This window comes from Lepidochelys olivacea (assembly GCF_965140295.1).
Source record: "Lepidochelys olivacea isolate rLepOli2 genome assembly, chromosome: 3".
NCBI lineage: Eukaryota > Metazoa > Chordata > Testudines > Cheloniidae > Lepidochelys > Lepidochelys olivacea.
In genome coordinates, this window is record NC_140413.1 from 110,053,652 (window position 1) to 110,077,475 (window position 23,824).

The window sequence follows — 23,824 nt, forward strand, 5'->3', positions numbered from 1 at the left end:
GGTTTCAATTATCAAGAAAAATCTAAATTTTCCTTTATTCTTTTTATGAAAAATCACTCACATCTGATACAATACATTTCTAATGTTTCCCTCCCCAGAAGTCACATTCCCTCTTTTCCACAGTTCACTTCTCTAGTGACCATGTTTCACCTAAATATGGAAAGGCAGATAACTAAGCACACATAGACAGACAGACAGACACACAGTATTTTATTGTTTGCGTGAGATTAATGGAGAGAATATAAAAAATAAGCAGAAATTAATTGGCAAGAGTTTATCATAGGCGTCACAGATGAAGTGGGTTTGCAGGAGAAGGTAAAGGAAAGAAGAGTGATTTTGCATACTACCTCAGAAAGGGCTTTGTGGAAGAAAAAGCAGCTGTTTACTGGAGATGTAGCCAGCCCACCACTGGAAGAGTGAGACAGCAGGGTGCAGTACAATAAAAGTAGCCTAATACTTGGACAAGTCAAAAAAGTCAGGCTGGAATGGAATTGTGTAGGGACTTGAAGGCGATGCCAAGAAGCTTGAACTTGATGCAGTGGATGGATTCAAAGAGAAGGTAGTTTTTAAGTGAGGGAAATCTTGGGGTACAAAAGACAAATCAACCTCCTGAAAGGGGTACAGTAGTCTGGAAAGATTGAGCGCTACTGCTGTATGTAGCACAAAATAGAACAGTTTTGCTTCAACCATGATAGCAGACAACTGTAATGTAATCACATTCTCCAACACAGCCCCACTCGTGCAGCTCAGTCCTCAGCAGACAATTTTGTGGTCTTCAGGAATAAGTAAGTATTAGCTTGTTTGCCACCAGGCAATATCCTTCCTTTGAATCAAGTAAAGGGACACCATCAACTTGAAATCTAGTCAGTCTAAAAAAATGTGCCTAAAAAAATAGTCTCAGCTGCCACATCTTCCTTGAGCCTCTCTGACAATTATTGTGGTTTTACGATTCTGTTTTTCTTCTGGGTCTCCCCTCTGCCACTGTGTGAAAGGCAGGTATGCAACAGCGGAAACTGACAATAGTGAAACAATTAATACAGAACATGCTGTCAAATGAAGAAAAGAAAGAAAGAAACTTATTGTCATCTTAGGTTCACTTGCAACCAAAGCAGGTAAAATACTTTTAGACAGAAGGGTGATTTTTAAGTTGATGGTGTCTCAACGAATTTGGGTCTGTTCTTCAACTGATTTTCACTACTTTAATCATGGTGAGTAGTACCTTATTCCAAGAGTAGTCTCACTCACTAACAATAGTGTTCTGCAGATGTCTGACAAAATACACCAACATAAAAATAGTTCTTCAATTTAAAATGAAACATCAGTCCTGAGCACACCTGACCATTCTAATAAAGCCATGTGGTACTAACATTTATTAGGAGGGAAGTTTACTTACATAGCAGATCAGTGGACATGTTTACAGATCAGGCAAAGGAAACCTAAATAAAGGAAATGGAAAAATTTAGTTTTCTATAGTGGAAGTGTTCATGTTTAACCCTGAAAAAGACAATCATATGTAGAGCTGACTATAGAATCATAATATTATAAGCTACAGACACACGGATACATCCTCATGTGTTAATTTTGTTGCAGTTGAAAGAGTCTGACAATGCAAGGATCAGCATGGGCAATTTGAAGTGACCCTTAAATAGTTGTTCAGTTCCTTTATAAGTCAGAGGGATCTTATCTGAAGAGGTTTAATAAGGAAAGAATATCATAGCTTGGAGAGCAAAAAAAAAAAAAAAAGAGTAAAAATCTTTATTCAGTAGAACTGATTCCCTCTTTAATTCACAAACACTCCCAAATGGTCAAAATGTTTATTTTTAATGAACCCAATGCTACTCAAAATAAGCCATCCTTTATTAATTTTTAGCATTAAAAGAGCACATCCTTATGCCTCAACTTTTATGTCCTTAACTGCCATTTTTGCCTCTGAATCTGTTATTTCTGGGCCTGATCTTGGAGTCCTTACACTGGCTAAGCCAAAAGGAGTTTTGACTGAGTCAAGGACAGCAGAATCAGATTCTGTGTTAGCAATTTTGTAAGTCTTCTGGGGACTTCTGTTTTTCTGCTAAACTCTTGTCATGTTATTTCATACTCCCACCCACCCTAATTATCTGATTCATCCACCTATCGTACCCTAACACCTAGATTGCAAGCACTCTGGGGCACGTTTCCTTTGTTACTTGTCTGTATAGTGCCTAGCACAATAGGTCCCTGATGCTTGGATGGGATGCCTAGAGCTATGTAATACAAATAATAATAAGACAACATTACACAGCAATGAAACAGCCCCACAGCCAGAGCCCCGCGAGCCCGAGTAGACTGGTATGGGCCAGCCACAGGTGTCTAGTTGCTGTGTAGACCTACCCTTAAAGGTTTCAGGCGGTGGATGAGGGTACAGAGACACAACTGTAAAAAAATCGAGGGTAAAATCCTGCCCCCACTGAAATCAGTAGGATTATGCCATTGAATTAAATTGATCCAGGATTTCATCCTCACTTTTAAAAATAAATGAGCTGTTAATAAGATGCTTCTAACTGAGACATTTTGAGGTTGGGCGTGGGGACTGATGACATTGGTTTGAGACAGAGGAAGTGACAGAGGAAGAAGATGTTTGGAAGGCTGGATGGAAAAAGAGCATGAGCAGGGGGGCAGGAAATAGGCCCAAGGGGAGAGAAAGAAGTTCAAGAGAATGCAGCTGCAAGGCATGGTGAGGCAGGAAAAACAGTATCATGTCAGTGGTATTAAAATTAGCACAGAAAGGTTGTAGTTGGCAGTCATTACGCTGTTGCTGGAAGCCAATGGCTCTGCCTCTTACTCCTGGCTTCCAGGGAACTGAGGGTGATGCCAGACAAGGCAGTGTCCTCCTGACATCTTGGGAAAGAGCATTTCTCCCAGGTTGGCTGACAACAGTAGAGATTTCTGGCTGAAGCAAGCATCCCCTGCTGACAGCCCTGAAATTTTGTGAGGACATGTCATTGTCTGGGTATAGAACCCCTCCACATGGCGATTGGAGGTGGTGAGTAAGAAAAGAGGAAATGTGTCTCCTTTCCCCCATACACACACATCTTCTCTGCCAAAAGGTAGCATTTAGTAATTCTACTCACCCTATCATTTCCCATGTAGGGCAACTACATGAGGGATAACTGCACACTTAGGGTAGGCAGCAAAGGAAGAGAAGAGGAACAGGATCCACTGGCGGGTGCTCAACTCGGCACAAGAACTTCATTTACAAGAGGTCTCCACCCCACCAAGCAAGACTGCATCCCCCACAGAATAGGTTACCTCTGCATCCCCTTCTGCCTACAAAACCTGCTGAACAGCCAGTGGGAGCTTACACACTTCTAACAGACTGTGTAAGCAGGCCCTAGACTAGTTTGTATTGCTTCATATAATGGTCAGAATAATCAAAAGTGTATACTAATACACATGCTGTGTAGGTAGACCCCCAACTCTCTCCTCAGCAACAAAACATATTTGGTTTTGTTCTCGTAAGGATTATGATGTCCCAACTTCCCTTATCTTCCTTCCGTATTGCAGGTATTTGTTGATTGTACTAAGCCATACGATTCTCCATGCTGTTTTTTTCCTATTTTAAAAATCACTGACACTTTTGTGTTTGCTTGTCTGAATTTCTTCTTATACAGTTCCTGCTCTCTTTAATTCATAAAAGGGGAGGAATATCATAGTAAAGTAGAAATGGTTTAAGTATTAACAGAGTTCTAATGGGAAGAGACTAATACAGAAGACCAAATTTTAACTTTGGAGACACATGCACAGCTCCACTGAAGTTAATGGAAGCTTCACATGTGTATCCAAGGTTAGGATTTGGCCCATGTTAAGAATAACACATCAGCATTTTCTATGAGTGAATCTTGCTGAATATTTATGTGTATTTGGGGTCTATCGTATATAGCATAGAACAGCAAACATTAAACATGGAATCTTAAGTTACTGGAAGAGTCAATTATATTTGCTACAGGATTTTTCTTCAGTATATGGGACTACAAAATATTTTAAAAAACAGATTGCAATTTCCTTTGGTTATGCAAATAACTTGATACTTAGCAGACAGAAAACCTTGTATTCCAATTTTAGAAGTTGGGCTTGTTGACATAGCCGAAGTTGCCTCATGTGGAAATCTTATTTATAAGCGACAAAGCTAAAAAATTTCAAATGTCATGGGAGGAATGTATCTCTTCCATACAGGATCACGCAGATATACAACAAAGGAAAACATGAAATCACTAGGTAGATGATGTGGGTGGAAAGTAGTGAAGCAGTTCAGGATTCAGCTTCTCTAATGTGTTGTGCATAGTTTTTTTATAGTTTTGTGGTATTGTTTTAAAACAAATAACATGGCTGTTGTGGAATACTTTTCTTTATAACTAGAAGTCAGGATATCTGGGTCCAATTCCCACTTTTGCCACAGACCTTCGGCAAGCGACTTAACCTCTCTGTGTCTCAGTTCCCCATTTGTAAACTGGTAATGACAACACTTCATTTCTCCCCCGCTTTGTCTGTCTTGTTTATTTAATCTGTAAATTCATTGGGGGCAGCGGCTGTGTCTATTTATGTATGTGTGTACAGCACCTGCCACAGTGGGGCCCTGATCTTGGATGAAGCCTCTAGCTGCTACTGTAATATGTAATAGTAATAATAATTTTTTAAAGCTGATAATATACTGGGTAACGAATAATAGGATTCAGCAGGAGGAGAGTCTCTGCAATAATCATAAGACCATTTTAAATTTTGTATTTGGAGAGTAAAAACATAACTTAATGAAATTGCTGTTAAGTATAGCATACAAAGGCACTTAGGGTGTGGTTATATGCAGCTGGGAGCATGCCTCCCAGGCCAGGTAGACAGACACATTACTCAGGCAAAACTGCAGGAACAGTCCCAGGGTTTGATCCTGCAAGGTACTGAGCCCTCTGATCCTGATCCAGCAAAGCATTTATGCACATTATTATTTTAACCAGTATCCTGTGACCATTTACTTCAGTGGGACTAGTTTGTGTTTAAAATTAAGCATGTGCTGGATCAGGGTCAGGATGCTCATCACCTTGCAGGATAAAGTTCCACAGAGGAGGTATTATATGCAGATAATTGTTATAGGAATCAATTAAACTAAAACTAAAAACAGTACCTAAAAGTGTGAGTTTTTAAATGACAAGTGACCTAGAACACCTGAAGAAGAGGTCTGTGTAGCTCAAAAGCTCGTCTCTCTCACCAACAGAAGTTGGTCCAATAAAAGACATCCCCTCTCCCCTTGTCTCTCTAAAAGACCCAGACACATTCCTAAAATAATATGTTCTAAAGCAGAGGGTAAGGAAATCTCCATTTCAGTATGCCTGCATAAATAATATTGGATCACCAGTTCAAATTCTGGATTTACCTAAAACAAAGCAAATGAGAAACCCATTCATATGAAATCATGTGAAAAAGGATTTTCTCAGGTTATGTCCTTCCTCAGCACATCAACTAAACTATTTTCAATGTTTTGAATTTGAAGCTGAATATGCACTTTAGGATAGCAGAAGGGACACTCATCACAACTTTACTCAACCTATTTGACAACATAGGGGAAAAGGGGGCTGGGGAGGAGAGTTTTTTTGTTTTGTCTCTCTGAAGCATTGTGCTCCCTTCCAACAAACCATCAGGAAAGGCCAATAAGCCTTCTGGAGCTAAACAGTGGTTTTACAAAAGACTTGGCTCTAACATCATCTTCTTTCATCTTCCTATACAGTTCACTATGAAGAAGTCAAACACTACAAGTTGCCAAGTTTCCAAACATGAGGATTCAAGCTATCATAAAGGAGAGAGAGATATGCCTGCATCCTACCAGAAAGGCCAATCATGCCTCGAACCTCCCACGGCTCCAAAAAAAAAAAAGGGGGGGGTGGGGTGGGGTGGGGATCTGGTCATATGTAACAACCATTTCTGTAGCAGAAATAAATCATAAAAATAGATTTGCCTTACGTAAACCAACATGTTAATTTAACATCTTGCTTACATTATTTTAGAATCCCTCAGTTTCATATACTCACTACTGATATTGCAAATACCTAGCAGAGTGAACATAAATGCATTTCCTGCCCTGTTTCATGTACGTGTTTTGTCATTAAGTATGAAAAAGAGGAGTCTAAACTTAGTGACCTATGACATAAGATTTTGTTAAAATTACAATAGTTTGTCATTTTTAAAACCTACACACATCTTTTTTTTTTTTTTTTTTACTGATTTAGCTTCCAGTTCTGAAAAGGGACTATTCACTTTCTATGGAAGTTTTGCCCAAGTAAGGACTTCAGGATCAGAGACTTGGTATCTTCGCAGGTTATCTGCATATATATTTTTAAGATGTGTCATACACTCTTAAAGGTGACCTGCAGGGGTTATATGGAGAAGGCTTTGTCTCTTTGGCCTGTTACATAAAAGAGAGATCTGTATATAGAAGGGGTGGGCAAACTTTTTGGCCCGAGGGCCACATCTGGGTATGGAAATTGTATGTTGGGCCATAAACACTCACAAAATTGGGGTTGGGGTGCGGGATGGGGTAAAGGCTCTGGCTGGGAGTGCAGGCTCTGGGGTGGGGCCAGAAAGGAGTTCAGGGTGTGGGAGGGGGCTCCAGGCTGGGGCAGGGGTGCCAGGGATGAGGGTTCCAGCTGGAGGTGCGGGCTCTGGAGTGGGGCTGGGGATGAGGGGTTTGGGGTGCAGGAGGGTGCTCCAGGCTAGGATCGAGGCGCTTGGGGAGGGGGAGGGGGGGTGGGTCCGGGAGGAGCTCAGGGGTGCAAGCTCAGGGTGGCGCTTACCTCAAGCAGCTCCCAGAAGCAGCGGCATGTCCCCCGTCTGACTGCTACGTGGAGGCGCGACCAGGCGGCCCTGCGCACTGCCCCGTCCACAGGCACCGCCCCTGCAGCTCCCATTGGTCGCAGTTCCTGGCCAATAGGAACTGCGGGGGTGGCACATGGGGTGGGGGCAGCGTGCAGACTTCTCTGGCTGATCCTATGCTTAGGAGCTGGAGGGTGGATATGCCGCTGCTTCCGGAAGCCTTGTGGAGCCGCAGCACACGCGCATGGAGCGGCCCCCGACCCCGCTCCCCAGCTAGAGCGCAGGAGCAGGGCAAGCCTCAGATCCCCCTCCACAGTGGTAGCTTGAGGGCCAGATTAAATCGGCTAGTGGGCCAGATGTGGCCTGCGGGCCATAGTTTGCCCACCCCTGGTATATAGGTATACAGTGATAGACAAAATGCCAGTAAATGGCGCTCAAGGATATGCAGCATTGTTTCCTAAATTTTGTAGGATCAATAAAACTTCTGGTTGTCTGCAGCAACTAACTTCCTTTTTGCAGCTCTTTACAGCAGCTTGTAGCAGGCCCCAGATGTAGACAAGCACCCAAGGGGCATGAAGGAAATGTTACACTCTGCCACAGGAAACATGTAGATAACACCACCTTCTGATGCTTCTTAATCATAGAATCATAGGACTGGAAGAGACCTCGAGAGGTTATCTAGTCCAGTCCCCGGCACTCATGTCAGGACTAAGTATTATCTAGACCATCCCTGACAGGTGTTTGTCTAACCTGCTCTTAAAAATCTCCAATGATGGGGATTCCAAAACCTTCCTAGGCAATTCATTCCAATTCTTAGCCACCCTGACCGTTAGGAAGTTCTTCCTACTGTCCAACCTAAACCTCCCTTGCTGCGATTTAAGCCCATTGCTTCTTGTCCTATCCTCAGAGGTTAAGAAAAACAATTTTTCTCCTTCCTCTTTGTAACAACCTTTTATGTACTTGAAAACTGTTATGTCCCCTCTCAATCTTCTCTTTCCCAGAGTAAAGAAACCCAATTTTTTCAATCTTCCCTCATAGTTCATGTTTTCTAGACCTTTAATCATTTTTGTTGCTCTTCTCTGGACTTTTTCCAATTTGTCCACATCTTTCCTGAAATGTGGTGCCCAGAACTGGGACTAATCCAGGACTATTGCTAAGCAAAGACTTCTAGATAGACATAAAGAATTTAACATCTAGAAATGAGGAGCAACAGGACTGTTGATTTATTATTAAATATTGGGATCCCTAACAGTGGATCCTAATTAGGATAACTGGTTTCCATTATGTCTCTCAGTGCTTTTCTGAGTCTTTCCATTTTCTCACAATTCCCAGAGGTATTAAGGCTTCTGCTTTCAATCATGCCTGTGCTGATACATTGACTATTGAAGAGGATAAGTTTCAGTACATAAATTCTTCAACACTGTGTAGGACTGGCTTTCAGGAGAGGCTTAGTTTCCCAGTTCTATTACTAATTAGGGTGTTATGTGATGGGGTGTGTATCCCACACAGGCTCTGAAAGCATTAGTTGGGCCTGAGAGGCCAATTAACATACTGAGCTGCACCCAGAGGGTAGATCAAGCTTCACTGAGGCAGCTGAGAGCAGAAGCGTGCTGCAGAGAGAGTGTGAAGAACTTTCCAGTCACTCTCTGGGATTAGATTTCAGAGTAACAGCCGTGTTAGTCTGTCTTCGCAAAAAGAAAAGGAGTACTTGTGGCACCTTAGAGACTAACCAATTTATTTGAGCATGAGCTTTCGTAACTAATTGGTTAGTCTCTAAGGTGCCACAAGTACTCCTTTTCTTCTCTGGGATTAGAGTGTGTAGTCACCAGGAGGGTTAAGGAGGAAGCCCCAAGAGCTGCAGGAACTGAAACTGCAGGAAGAGAGCCCTGGGAGGCATTCCATTAGGGAACAGAGCAAGAAAAAGTGGAGAGGGATGTAAGGTTGAGCCCAAGAAGGGATGAGAAGTGGGTTATGTTTATATTTTATGGTTTGGGAGTTTGTTGGGAGCATGAAAGCCCTGGCCCTGAATGAAAGTTTAGCCTAAGAAGGGGAGAGCCTGAAAAATGCTGGATGGGGAGCAGTCTAAAGATGCAACAACAAGGAGTTGTGCAGAGCAGTCCCTGGCTCTTGGTTATTGGGTCCGAGCTAGAACCTGGTGTAGTGGGAGGGCCTGGGTTCCCCTACCAGCTACCAGAGAAGGTGATCTGAAGACTCAGACACAGAGATAAGGATGACTGGGAGCTTTAAGAGAAGGGTGTTAGGACCATGCAGCCCAGAGGTAGGGCTGAAGACCTTTTTGTAGGAACACTGGGACTCTTGTTCTACTGGACTTTCTATTACCTTGAAAGCAGTGAACTTAAACCATGATCTGGTTGGAGAACTAGGTTATGGAAAGAGAGGCCACTGTCAGGTGGGAGAGACTGTCAGCAAGGGGTGTGAGAGAAGAGAAAGTGTGTTGCATCTAGCGACAAGGGGGTTTGTCAGTGATGAGACACTTTTTCACATACAGTACTATCATACACAAATGTTCAGATCCTTCATGTCCTTTCCTCTTAAAGACATTAAGGAATAAGTCAGCAATTTGGTCCCAGATGTTAAAAGACTAATTTAAGATCACAGTAAACACCCATGTGAATGTGCCATGGATCAGGTGTTAACATTTAACTCTCTCAAGCCTTATCTATGCTAGCATTTTTCAGGAAGTCTCCAATCACTGTATTAACACTAAAAAGAAAAGGAGGACTTGTGGCACCTTAGAGACTAACAAATTTATTTGAGCATAAGCTTTCGTGAGCTACAGCTCACTTCATAGCTCACGAAAGCTCATGCTCGAATAAATTGGTTAGTCTCTAAGGTGCCACAAGTCCTCCTTTTCTTTTTGTGGATACAGACTAACACGGCTGCTACTCTGAAACCTGCTGAACAGATAATTATACTGAATCTTCACCCAGTGGCAGTATCTGTTTCACAGATAGAGGAGAGAGAGTTCAAAATGGGAAGTTTGCAAACATCTAGAATTTGGGTTGATGTTCCACCTCCCTGACTTGAAGACTAGTAACAGAGACATAACCAGATCCTTTCTCATCTTGAGTGCTGGTTGGAATTGTTACTTAGAGACTGTTAGTAATGTCCACATTCTGCCTGGCTCTTGAACTGGTAATAAGAGGCTCCTTGCACCTTTGTTCAAACAGGCAGCCAAAATGTAGCACTAAGTCTACAATACTCATCATGCTAGTTTGGTTATATAAAATATTAGCCCTTGCTATTTCATCTTTCATAGTAATATAGCTCTTCTCTTGAATGATGCAAACAATCCTGAAGCTCGATTGGACAAAAGAAGGTTGGTTCTTTTCTGTGCAAGGTTCTCTTAAGTACTGGGGAATACGGAAGGAATGAAATCTGAGTCACCCTGTATTAGAATAACAAGGCCCATAGCTCAAGAGCTCTGTAGGGAGGCAGAAGGGGAAGGAGAGTTCAGCAAATACCTTCATAGAATAAAGGAACTCTGAGAAATAAGAGTACGAGCGCCAGACATTTTCCATGTCTCTTGTTGAGCTAGAATCTTGAAATTCGGTTCACTCATTCATTATTCAAATGTCAAGTACAGCAAAATCTCAACTATGACCATTCCTTCAGAGGTCACTGAAAGATCATAAGTCATTCTTATGGGATTCACCTATTTATATACCTCTTTTCAGGTATAATCTTGAACTTTATTTAATTCACATTCTACTTTTCCAGCATTGGAGAGGGAAAGAACCCAGGATTTATGTAATTCATAATAGAAAAGAGACTCCAGAAGAGGAAAAGCTTGCAAAAAGAATTTTTTTAAAAAATCCTAAATTTGAACTTTGACCTTTCAATAAGAGGTCACCAAAAGATCATCAGTCTTTCTTATTAGATTTCAACCAATCATGTGCCCTTTTTAGCTCCCAGCTTGACATCTGATGCATTCAGTATGGGCGACTGTGTCATGAAAGAAACTAGCATTTGACATTTCTATCCCTAGTCACCATAAGGTCACTCTAATTTACAACATTCCCTCTGTGAAGTGGTCATGTTTGGTTTGAGGTCTCCAATTTGGAGAAATTAAGGTCATTTAAGGGCAACAGCTGTAGAGCATTTCATAGAATCATAGACTATCAGGGTTGGAAGGGACCTCAGGAGGTCACCTAGTCCAACCCCCTGCTCAAAGCAGGACCAATACCCAATTTTTGCCCCAGAGCCCTAAATGGCCCCCTCAAGGATCGAACTCACAACCCAGGGTTTAGCAGGCCAATGCTCAAACAACTGAGCTATCCCGGCCCCATTTAAAAGACTTAAGCCAAGAAAATTGTCAGCAGTGAGCAAGTATGTGATGTTGACTATTAAATCCACTCAAAGGATGGACTTCTATCAACTAGTTAATAACACGCACAGGAAACTATCCATTGTGTAATGTTTTTATATTGGCTTTCTAAAATGTTATGTGGCTACCAAACCTTCAATCTGCTGCAGATGGTTGCTTTGGAAATATGTAACTACACTGTAGAACTTACCAAGAGGAAAGCTGAAGATTGCTCCCTAACCAATTGTTACAACTGGGGATGCTGGCATGCAGTAAGGTGTGGAACCAGCTTTGGATTTTTGGCACCTAGAAGGTAACTAAGGCTTTTAGAACTGAAGAGAGAATGTCATATCCTTCCCTCCCCTTCTTGGGCAAGGACAAAGATCATGTTAAATTTGAAGGTTTTGTGGAGAATTCCTTGTTCTTCACCCTAACAATCTTTGATAGTTACTGACTACTCTACTACACCCTCTGATGGGGTATGTACCTCATATAGTCTGAGGAAGTGTTAATATAGGCCTGAGATGCTAATTAGGGTACAAGGTTGCACCTGGAGAGTGGGACAGGCTTAATTAGAGATTAAGTCCAGCTGGGTTGTGACTATAAATGCAGGAAGTCTAGAACAGAAAGAACTATAGGGAGGAGAAGAAGAAATTCTGCATTCACTCTGTAGGATTAAAGCAGGCTTTATTCTCCTAGTCTCCCCAGGGGAAGAGCAAATGCTGAGATCCTCACCTGAGCAGAGAAGGCTGGTAGGAGGCCAGGAGCAAGACAGGGAGGCTACTAGGTGGCATAGGCTTTGATGGTGTATGCATGCTGAAAGAAGCAGAATTCCAGATGGTGAGCCCTAGGAGGCATTTGTATGGGGAATAAAGCAAGGGAAACAAGACAGGGACAAAGGGTCAAGCCCAAGCAGCATGGAAATGGGTTTAAGTTTATATTTGTTGGTTTGGGATTTTGTTGGGGATTCCAGGGGAGGGCCCTGGGTGTCCTGGCCTTGAAAGTAGAGTGAACCTAGAAAAGCTGTAGGAGAGAAGTCCTGAGGAAGGCTAGGGTAGGAAAGAGTCCAGGAAGGCAGCAGCAAGCAGTTGAATAGAGCAGACCTTGGCTGCTGGTCACAGATTCCCTGGACTAGAGCCCAGTGGAGTGAGAGGGTGTGGGTTCCCTTACCGGCATGAGGCTGAGGAAGGAGATAAGAATGGCTGAGAGGACTGGGTTGAGGACCTTTTGTAATGACATAATCTTTTCTTTTATTGAATTTTGTTCCCCAATAGAAGTGGGTCTAAATTGTGGACTGTCTGGAGGGCTGAGTTATGGGAAGAGAGAACGTCACAGGAAGCTTTGTCAGGGACACTAGAGAGGCGAGAGCCTGCTACACCACATTCAGCTATGAGGCGGCACTCTAGCCGTGAGTTCTCTCTCTCCACCCACTTTCATCTCCAGTATCTGCTACTATAATACAAAGGTTAGCTAGATGTTTCTATTAAAATAGTCAACAGTGAAATACTTAATCATATTTGATATTTATATTATTGCTGTTTCAGAATTCCTTTGAGAGAAACGGGAGACAGTTCAAGCTTAACTCAATGCTATTGTTTCAGGTTCTCTGCAAACTCCAGCACAGATTATTGAATGGGTTCATATTTTGAAGGTTATCTTTGCTAAAAATAAAGGGCTGAAGAATTATTATTTAATAAAAATCTGATTCTGGATCACAATTATGTCAGAGCTTTGTGAGGATCTGCTGGTCTGGAACCTGGAACTGCAAGTTCCTAGGCAGTTGCTGTGTCCACGCTGCCACCTCTGTTGAAATTGAAAACAGCAGCCTATAAGCCCTACAAGTTCAAACAACATGGGATGTCCTGCCCATGGAGGTTCTTACTGGTAAAGCCTACTGTGTTTCCTGATTTCCCGAGGTCTTAAATAGTGTGCCTGGGCCAAACACCTGCAACCTGTCTGTGCAATTATACAGGTACCTGGCTTACTGCTGAAAACAAACCTTGCTCTGCACTCCTGAGGCTTTGCCCTGCTCCTGGTATCTGGCCTACTCCTAGTCCTGGTTCCTGATCCCTGGCTGTGCTCCTGATGTCTTGCCTTCCCCCTCAGTTCCTGGTCCCCAGCTCCACTCCTGACTTCTTGCCGTGCCTCCATTCCTGCTTAAGCTGATTCACTTGACTCTGACCTGGTACAGCTCATCAACCTCGACTATGACTTGATCCTATGGCACAACACTGGGATGGACAGCTACTCTGGCCATCACCCTGTGGAGACTGAACTCAGACCACATTCTCATGTCTGCTCCAACCAGGCCCTGGCCTTGATCTGCTCTGCCTCCCTCCCCACAGTAGCTGCGGTCCTGACAGCTTCCAATTTTTTACTTTTAATCAATAAACATTTGATTAAATACCCCAATACAAAAAAAAAATGCTGTTTATCCAATAAACACCAGAAATGGTTACTTGTACCCAAAGTCTTGTCTACATGGAGCAGTAATGCAGACTATGTTTTTAAGCTAACAAATGTGTGTAAGAGCAGGACCAATTTAACTTAAATTTATTCTATAATGCTTTTTTGTACACACACACATTCAGAACCTGAAAACTACATTGATTTGGGAGTTGCTAGCAGTACCAAAATAGCTCCTAGGAACCAGCAGGGAGTTTTAGGCCAAGGTTTTCAAAACTGTCTAAGGGATTTTTAGAAGCTCAATTCCCATTAAAACAAGAGAGAGATAAGCATCAAACCCCCTATGCACCTTTTGAAAGTGCTGTGTTTAAGGCACAGTAGCTGGTGAAGCAGGACTCAAACTGAAGAACGTGGTGGTATGTTCAAGCTCTGCTCAAATGAGGTACCAGCACTATTGATGATGCAGATGTTCAAAATCTAATATGCAAGCTCGGCTGGTCCTTTCACAGTGGGAGGGAGCAAGCTCAGATATGACTTTGCGCTGTATTAGGATGGAGGCAGCTTAGCCCAGCTACCAGAATCATGTTATGGTGTCAGAATCTAAGCATTTATTAACAAAAAAGTATGCTTCTAGCCCTTGTGGCAGTAAACAAAAGTATGAAAACGTGAAGTAAGTATAACTAATGTCTGCCTGAGTCTGCAGCGTTCTACATGTAGACAAGCCCACAGAGTTTTCTCTCTCTCTCCACTTGAAATTCCTGGATACAACCTGGCAATAAAATAAAATTGAAAACAAAATATTTACCTGAATTTTTTTTTGTTATATATGTAGTTAAATTTAGTAGCTGAACTCCAGGGCTACCTGTACTGATTTCAAAGCAGACTAACCTTCCTCCTATCTTAACAAGCAGCAAGTAAGAAAAGTTATCAGAAAAATAGCAGCATCCCTGAGATAGCTTTCAAGAGGTGTTTCCTGGACTGCTTTTTTTTTTGGTACATTTATCTACCCCTGCGAAGTTGAAAAGCAGTTTGTTTGTTTTTTGCACTAGCAAAAAAGAACCAAAAGAGTCTTTTCTATTTTAGTGACTTGACTAAACTATATTTTGTACTACACTGCCATATGCTGGAGTATGAGTGTAAGACTGCTGTCCATTTACAACTCTTGTGAAAATTAGAGGTGAATGAAATGAGGCTATTCCAAATGAGAACATCTTAATGTAAATAAAACTGATGTGGGACCACTAGGGAACTACCTGATAATGTGTGCTTTAATAAATATGGGTCTGATCCCACAAACACTTCATACACAGGAGTAGCTCTAGTGAAGTCACAGATACTACTTATATCTGTAAAACTAAACATGGGGGACATGGATCAGCATTCACGTCACACTCCCCCTCAGTACCCAGCCCAAGCCGGGGAAGCTAATGATCCAACCAGCGGACCAAATTCGATAATGAATCCTGGTCACATGCCATCTGAGGCATGTTGTGCATACACTAAGAAGAAACCGCTAAGCATGTCCATAAGTGTTTGCAGGATTGGGGGCCGATATCTACCACTGCAAAGAATTTGAGAGTAATTGTCTTTTTTTTTTTTTTTAAATGGAGGGTTGGATGCTGACCCCTATTACTATCTATAACAACTTTGGTGGTGTAAAGATGTCACAAAAGGCTGGGGGTGAATTCTCACTTCCCCTCGAATAGCCCTGGGGTAGAGGGTGGGCTGGAATGCATGTGTTTGTGACACTCAGTGCTTGGAGAATTCAGGACGACAGAGAAAATTATTGAATTCAAAGAGAACTAAAGATTATCTTTAGTTAGGAAGGATGAATCTGTGCCCTATTGGTGGGTTACTGTGTATTTTTGAAAAATAAGGTGCATGTGAAACATCTCCCCAATAAAAATGTTAGTTTATAAATAGGTAATACAGAGAGGACATATTAACCTTCCATCACTGATTTTAAAATACTCAACCTCTGTATTATTTAAAAGTACACAGTTATTATGTGGGCTCTATGGACACTCTATCTGGTCAAACTCTGAAGTTGAATTAGATCGGGGTTCTAAATTATTTTTTGTTAAGGTCCAAATTTCTTGGCCAAGATATAGTCAAGATCCAGACTCCAGAGAAAATAATTTTAAAAAAACAATAATAAGTAAAAAGAAGATTTTGGGGTCCATTCAAGAGCATTTGCCAATCTGGATTAGCCCACAGTCCGCCTGTTGACTACCCCAGGATTAGATGACCTGCTGTACTTAAAAATCTATTTGGAATACCCTTCCCTTCTCATCTTTGCTGTCAGTTGTGGCCCTAAGTTTATTTTATATGTTTCTATATATTTATATATATAGTCTAGAAGAACTAGTTCTGGTTTAAAAGCTAGAGCGAGACCATTCAGAAACTGAAACTACTAATATGGCAACTGACTTATTAAGTGGAGGTTTCAGAGTAACAGCCGTGTTAGTCTGTATTCGCAAAAAGAAAAGGAGTACTTGTGGCACCTTAGAGACTAACCAATTTATTTGAGCACCTTAGAGACTAACCAATTTATTTGATGCATCCGATGAAGTGAGCTGTAGCTCACGAAAGCTCATGCTCAAATAAATTGGTTAGTCTCTAAGGTGCCACAAGTACTCCTTTTCTTTTTATTAAGTGGAGTTTCATGACAGAAGCGTTCTCTGGGATCTACAGTGGCTTCCAATAGGTTTTCAAGTGGAATTCTAGCAGCCTAAATCAAGATGCAAGACAAGTGACTGTAGCCATTTACAACAGTGCAAAGTAGGTGTCAAATGCTGTCATTCTGACTTGATAGCATTGCACACTCACTTTACAAATGGTGCAAGTGACTACACAAGCGCTGGAGTAACTGAAAATCAGGCGCAAAGTGTTATTAACTTTGCAACTAAATGAGTTGGGACTTGGAGTTTGTCTTCACATACGCTGGTGCAGCTTCGCCGCTGCACTTCTTTAGTGAAGACACAACTACGCCCATGGGAGAGCTTCTCCTGTCAGAACAGTTAATCTGCCTCTGCGAGAGGTGGTGGCTATGTCTACACCACAGACATAGCGCTGTCTACACCAGGGGCTAGCTCAGTATAATTATGTCAATCAAGGGTGCGGATTTTTCACACCCCAAGTGACATAGTTATACCGATATAAGTGTGTAGTGTAGATTTGGTTCTTGTGAGAATATCTCTCTCCATGAGCCAAAGTTCCACAGCAGAGACTCTTCAGCTGGGGCTCCCACACTACAAACGTAGAGCAGCTTTCTGAGTGGGTTCTTCAACTGTGGAACTTGCTCCTCCCTCATTTGGTCAGAGCCTGGATGTCAGCTTTTTGGTTATGCTGTGAAACACATTGTTTTCTCTCCGCCCCTCTCCCTCCCAGGTGTTTGACATGAGGTGGGCTGAATGGTTTTGGGTTTACTAATGTGGATGTGCATGTGTGTCAAGGTGAGATGCAGTCTTGTATATTGTGCTATGTATTTTTTAATTTAAGTAATGGGTACCCAAAGCATAGGATGGATATCTATAAAGTCTTTTATAAATCTAAATAAAATATTCATCCTGTGAAACAGCGGTTTATATTAACTCTCCCACACTAAAAATAGTAATAATTTATACTTATAGTGTCTTCCACCAAATGATTTCAAAGCACTCTACAAAAGTTATTTGCATTATTTGCCCCCTTTGCAAATGGAGAAATTGAGATACACAGGTTATATACCCAGGGCATGCAGAAAGGAGCAGTATTTGGACTAGTAATTAGGTCTCCTGACCGCACATTCCCAGAAAAGTTAACTTTTTGTTTACTGTCTTTATAACAGAGCTTAAATTCTAACTGAATAGTTTTTAAAAAACCCAGAATATCATGAGGCAAATTCTCCCCTAATATATGTGCACAGGGCTCCCTTAGAAGTCAATGAGAGCCAAAGACATTCAGGATCAAAACTGACTCCATTATCTGAAGTGAGATGTTTGTCCCAATACAGTATTTGTATAGAAGGATAATTCCACATTCCTTAAATTGTAGTATGGCTGCTTTAGTCAATGCAAATGTTTTGAGTGGTGGTTGCAATAGTTGGCCCCCAGAGGGGTTTTTTTAAGGAAAACATAAAGCTCCCATGTCGAAACATGAAATTTCACTCTGCATAGATGCTACAGAATGTGTCAAAACACAGTTAGCTACTTCACATCCACAGTTATAAGACTCTCTTACAACACATTTACCATGGCAAAATATAAACTGGCAAGAACTAGGTATAGCTGAACATCAAAAAAAATGCTGTAGCCTTTTTGTTCATAAAGTCAGTAGAAGTTGTGTTGGGCCCAAACATATCAGCCCATCCTCGGGCTTTTGTAAAAAGCAAAGAAGAAAGACAAGTGGAAAAACCTGGCTTGAGGCTGGATTTGCATTCCACTGAGGGCAGAGGTTGAGGCTTGTGGATAAAAACATTTGGAGAAGAAAAAAAATCTTTTGGAGGCAGATGCATGTGCAGTAAATTGCTTTCCTGTTACTCAATGCAGTTTTCCGTGCCTCAGAAGGCACTTGTGATTACACAGAAAGTGGTACTGCTTCCTGGAAAAGGAAGGAGGCTGGATATGTCCCTAGCTGCACAACACTTAATGGCGCTCCAGGACCCTGGTAAGGGTATATCACATATAACATGAAGATATCTCACTCTGTGTCCCCCATACCTCTTAACTGCTCCCAAGTTTTGAAGCACATCATTTGTTTTAGCCCTAATGTTACCCATGTTCTCCACCAGTGGTTCTCCACCAGGTACGCAGAGATCTTCCAGGGAGTACATCAACTCATCTAGATATTGCTTAGTTTTACAACAGGCTATACATAAAAAACACCAGCCAAGTCAGTACAAACTAAAATTTCATATGACTTGTTTATACTGCTCTATATACTACACTGAAATGTAAGTACAGTATTTATATTCCAATTGTTTTATTTTATAATTATATGGTAAAATTAGAAAGTAATCCATTTTTCAGTAATAATGTGCTATGACACTTGTAATTTTATGTCTGATTTTGTAAGCAAGTAGCTTTTTAAGTGAGGTGAAACTTGGGGGTACACAAGTCAAATCAGACTCCTGAAAGGGGTACAGTAGTCTGCAAAGATTGAGAACCACTGTTCTACACCAATGTATAGCGTCCCCTACTTTTTAATGTTGAAAAATATTTACATAAGAAATATGAAATCATTAACTGAAGTTACAGAAAGTTATTTACATGGAAGGAAGGAATCACCCAGTATTCTAAATTTCCTGCATGAATAATTCTTGTCTTTGTCATACACTGCATCCCCCATTTGGACCTTTGTAAGTTTCGAGGAATGTCACTTTGTCCAATCCTTTGTATTTCTTTATTCTGATAGTGGGCATATGTTGTTCTTCTCCTCTGCACCCCCTGCCCCTCACTCTGAAACTTGATCTGATTGTGCAGCTCTTTACTCATTTCAAGACTGACAAGAAGGAAATGCCTGTGCATGTAAAAATCAAAATCACCACCCCTTACACACACCTTGCAGTCCCTTCCCACTTCTCACTTCATTCAACAAGGGAGAATCTACTTTCCCAGAATACTTTGCAGAAGAAAAAACATTTTGTACATCATTGTTTTCAGTCCAGTTCAATACACAATACTTTACAAATGGCAGCAGCAGTTTCCTCTTTAGCCAAGAAGGTGGCAATAGAGAAGGGGGTGGAGCAAATAAAGTCTCAGGGAGAGCAATAACAAACAGAATTATCACATGTGTTTCCTTTAAACCGGGGAGGATAATAGGTTGCTGACACTAGAGCATCTTTTCCCTCCTGCACTCAGAGTAAGTTGCTAACTATGTAGCAATAAACATGCTGTCACTCATATGCATCTCACAAGGCCCCAAGGGTACGCCTACAGTGCAATAAAACACTTGCGGCTGGCTGTGTCGACTGATGGACTCAGGCTGCAGGACTATAAAATTGCAGTGTAGTTGCTCAAACTGGAACCCTGATGGGGTTGAGAGCCTGGGCTCCAGCTCAAGTCCAGATGTATACAGTGCAATTTTATAGCCCCGTAGCCCAAGACTCACGAGCCTGAGTCAATCGACAGGGCCATGCCCTGGGTGTTTTATTGCAGTGTAGACAAACCCTAAAGCCTATACGTCTACACTGGAATGTAAGCACCAGGTTTGAACTCAGGCTCAAGCGTAACCCCTCTTTCGTCCACACACAAATAATGCTGACCCAGAGTCTAGGGTTGCCAACCCTCCAGGATTGTCCCAGAGTCTCTAAGAATTAAAGGTAAAGTCATGCGATGAAACCTCCAGGAATTCATCCAACTGAAGTTGACAACCCTACCAGGATCCCAGGAGTTCATGGAGGAATGAGGGGAGGCAAGCCGGGACACTTCAAGCCTTATTACTTTGTACTGTAGATGCAGCCCTATTGGACTCACCAAAAGTATCCCATAGCTCATCATTCTTTGTCCTTGGGACAGTCAAGTGTTCCCACACCACCCCATGAACAAAGGACTAGAGCAGCCCCATTTTGGGAGAGCACTAGGAAGCCTGGGATAGGGATGGGTGAACTCAGGCCCCCATAATGCAGTGCAGATGTTGGCGCTGCGGGTTGGGACCAAGGATTCAACAAGTCCTAACCTGGGGTTACAAATGAGTGTAGACACTCAAGCCCCAGGCTAACAAACCCAGGGTCTGCGAAGTCCAGTTCTACTAACCCTGGCCTGGCACTACAGCTTAGACATAAGACTCCCAAATCCCTATGCGGCTCCCAGTCTTGCCGCCTGACCATTTAGCCTGTAAACTCCTTGGGAAAGGCAGGGAGAGTGTCCTGGATACCCGGTAACAACACATGGGGGAGCGGGGAGCAGGGGCGAGGAAATCTCTTTGCCCCCGCGTGCATGGGGAGCAGGGGCAAGGGCTCCCCAGCTCCAGCAAGGTGGGAGAGTCTCACACTCTGCCCCCAGCCCAGGCAGCCCCTCCAGGGGAGCGGGAGGGCAGCGCCCCCGCTCGGCTGACCTGGCGCTGGCCCGCGAACACCCACCTCACCCAGCCCCCAGGCTCCCCAGCAGCGGCCGCCACTCACCCGCAACTCTCGCTCATCTCCCGGCTCGGCTGGGGCCGCGCCGCCGCCGCCTCCCCTGCCCTGCCCTGCCCTGGGCTAGCGCGCGATGCAAATCCGGGGGAAGGCTGCGGCGGGGAGCTCAGCTGCGGGCGGGCGCCGAGACAGCAGCGGCGGCGGCGGCGGCGGGCGGGGGACTTGCCCAGGCACGGTGGGCGGGCGCCCCTGCGTTGTATGGCCGCTCGGCCGGCCGGCCCTGCCCCCGCCTCCCGCTGTCTGCCCGGGCGGAGCAGCCCGCGCTCTGCGCGCAGGACAAGCCGCGGGGCTGGTTTGGGGGCGAGGTGGGTGGCGAAGCAGCCGGGGGGTGACTCGGTTCTGCCTCCCCGCGGTGTAACTGCGGAGTCACTTCCTGGCGGAGCCGGAGTGAGTGAGTGCGGGCGGACGGACGGACGCTGGCCGGCCCCGGGAGAGGGACGCGCCTGGAGCACAGCGCTACAAAGCCCCATGGTGCTTCTCCAAACCGACACATGCTTAGCTTTGGGCCAGTGAGCAGCCCCGCTGAAGTCCTGGTGCACAGCTGGGTAGGTGTTGGCAGGATCGGGGCCTCAGACTATTGACACAACGGTGGTTACTGGTCTACAGCTCTAGCTGGCCCCAGCCCTAGTTCTTCAGTGCCTCTTGTTTGAACTCCAAAATTACCCATGTGGTTTCACCAACTTCAACATTATGAGATTGGCTTTGATTTTGAAAGAATCATTAGATTTAAGAAATAACTATAGGATTCTTTTCCATTTGACTTTTGATATTGGAGGTTTTTCCACCTTTTCTCTGCAGGCTAGAAACTGACTTTATTTGGAAAGGACATCTGAGAGACCTAGCTCCAGCAAGAACTTTAAGAAAACCTCCAAAATCACTAGACATGATAAAATTGCCGGAATTGGTGATGTAGCCTATATTCACCACAAACACTCTTATTGCAGAAAATGATTTAACAATTCAAAATCATGAAAATGGGATTATAGAAGGGGTTCTTTGCACTGAAGGAAGGAATCACACAACATTTTAAGTTTCCTTAATCATTTTTGTGTCCCTTATTTTGGGTCTTTGTCATACATTATGGCCCAGCTTTGGGCCTTGGCTGGTTAAGAGTTATTATTACAATATTAACCTTGATCTATATAAAATCTTCAAATTCTATATACATAAACGGGGCTTCAGGCAGTTATAGGTATTTTAAGCACTGTATTCATAAAAGAATCATAGAAGATTAGGGTTGGAAGAGACCTCAGGAGGTCATCTAGTCCAACCCCCTGCTCAAAGCAGGACCAACACCACCTAAGGTGTTGTCTACCCCTGCTTGAAACAGATCTACATTATACCATGATTAAAATGGTGGTACCTGGTCTACTAATGCTCCCACACATTTAAACAAGTTCTTTGTGGTTCTCTGTAACCTGTTGCGCTCTGTACCTTTCAAAACTACCATACTAAAATGAAATGTTTAAAATGCAAATAATTTTAATTCCCAATATGGGATCCAATAATGCTTCCCACTGAGCCACATTTTGCCATCAGTTGATTTTTAATGGTAAATTTTGTCTGAGTAGGGATTGCAGGATCAAATTAAGTCCCATTGCAGCAATTTCTTTACACTTCTCTCTCTCTCATACAATTTCAGCCCCATGCTTACATCTACATTTTCTGTCAGTGAGGGTGGGAGAAACCACCATGCCACAATATTGAAAAAACAAATATTTTAACCACTTAAACCTTGAGAGATTTTCATTTATGATTGCCAATTGCATATTATCCTATAGTAGGCAGCTGTAAAAAGCAACATGATTATTTTCAAACCATTTTCCTATCCAAAATATTCTGAATTATTTTCAGCTCAAATGATCAATTTAATCTTTGTCTCAGGAAGATCTTTAGTGGCACAATCCTGCAGTGTTTTGGGTAAGCAAAGCTCCCACTGAGATTTAAGTTATTTACTCTAGTTTCAAAACAAGACTACAAGAAACTCATTGTAGTATTTCTCAAATTCTTATTTCTAAAATCCATCTTTTCATGTGAGACTTAGCTATTTCTATTAATCTTATGCCAGTGTGTCTTTTTATGTGTTCAAGGTGATGGACTGTGAATCTAGGAAAAGTTTAAAACTACTTAAAACTCCATTTTTAATTTCTCATAGTTTGCCTTACCATTTATACAGCTTACCAAGATATTTATATTTTAATGTTTAGTTCCTCAACAGTTGTCACCTGCTGTAATTGAAACTTCTGATAAGAGCATACGAATGGCCATACTGGGTCAGACCAAAGTTCCATCCAGCCTAGTATCCTGTCTACCAATAGTGGTCAATGCCAGGTGCCCCAGAGATAATGATCTAGTGATCTCTCTCCTGCCATCCATCTCCACCCTCTGACAAACAGAGGCTAGGGACACCATTCCTTACCCATCCTTGCTAATAGCCATTAATGGACTTAACCTCCATGAATTTATCCAGTTCTCTCTTAAACCCTGTTATAGTCCTAGCCTTCACAATCACCTCAGGCAAAGATATCCACAGGTTGACTGCGCGCTGAGTGAAGGCTTTTATTTGTTTTATTCTATCTTTTATTTGTTTTAAACCTGCTACCCATTAATTTAATTTGGTGGCCCATAGTTCTTATATTATGGGAACAAGTAAATAACTTTTCCTTATTCACTTTCTCCACACCACTCATGATTTCATATACCTCTATCATATCCCCCCTTAGTCTCCTCTTTTCCAAGCTGAAAAGTCCTAGCCTCTTTAATCTCTCCTCATATGGGACCCATTCCAAACCCCCTAATCATTTTAGTTGCCCTTTTCTGAACCTTTTCTAAAGCCAGTATATCTTTTTTGAGATGAGGGGCCACATCTGTATGCAGTATTCAAGATGTGGGTGTACCATGGATTTATATAAGTGCAATGAGATATTCTCCGTCTTATTCTCTATCCCTTTTTAATGATTCCTAACATCCCGTTTGTTTTTTTGACTGCCACTGCACACTGCTTGGACGTCTTCAGAGAACTATCCACAATCACTCCAAGATCTTTCTCCTGATTAGTTGTAGCTAAATTAGCCCCCATCATATTGTATGTATAGTTGGGGTTATTTTTTCCAATGTGCATGACTTTACATTTATCCCCATTAAAT

General features: G+C 42.6%; 1 protein-coding gene across 2 annotated transcripts in view; it reads right to left on the reverse strand.

Annotated features, from left to right (window-relative positions):
* Positions 1-20,977, reverse strand: part of PLAGL1 (PLAG1 like zinc finger 1) — a gene marked incomplete at its 3' end in the record, with an annotated part of 81,587 nt that extends 60,610 nt beyond the window's left edge. For both annotated transcript variants that reach the window (XM_084624379.1, XM_084624380.1), the window contains exons 1-2: positions 20,667-20,977; positions 1,394-1,436 (exon numbers count right to left, since the gene is read on the reverse strand). In XM_084624379.1, coding sequence (XP_084480505.1) covers positions 1,394-1,412 — 19 coding nt within the window. In that variant the 5' untranslated portion in view covers positions 1,413-1,436; positions 20,667-20,977. The remainder of the gene's footprint in view (positions 1-1,393; positions 1,437-20,666) is intronic.
* Between the last annotated feature and the right edge of the window lie 2,847 nt (positions 20,978-23,824).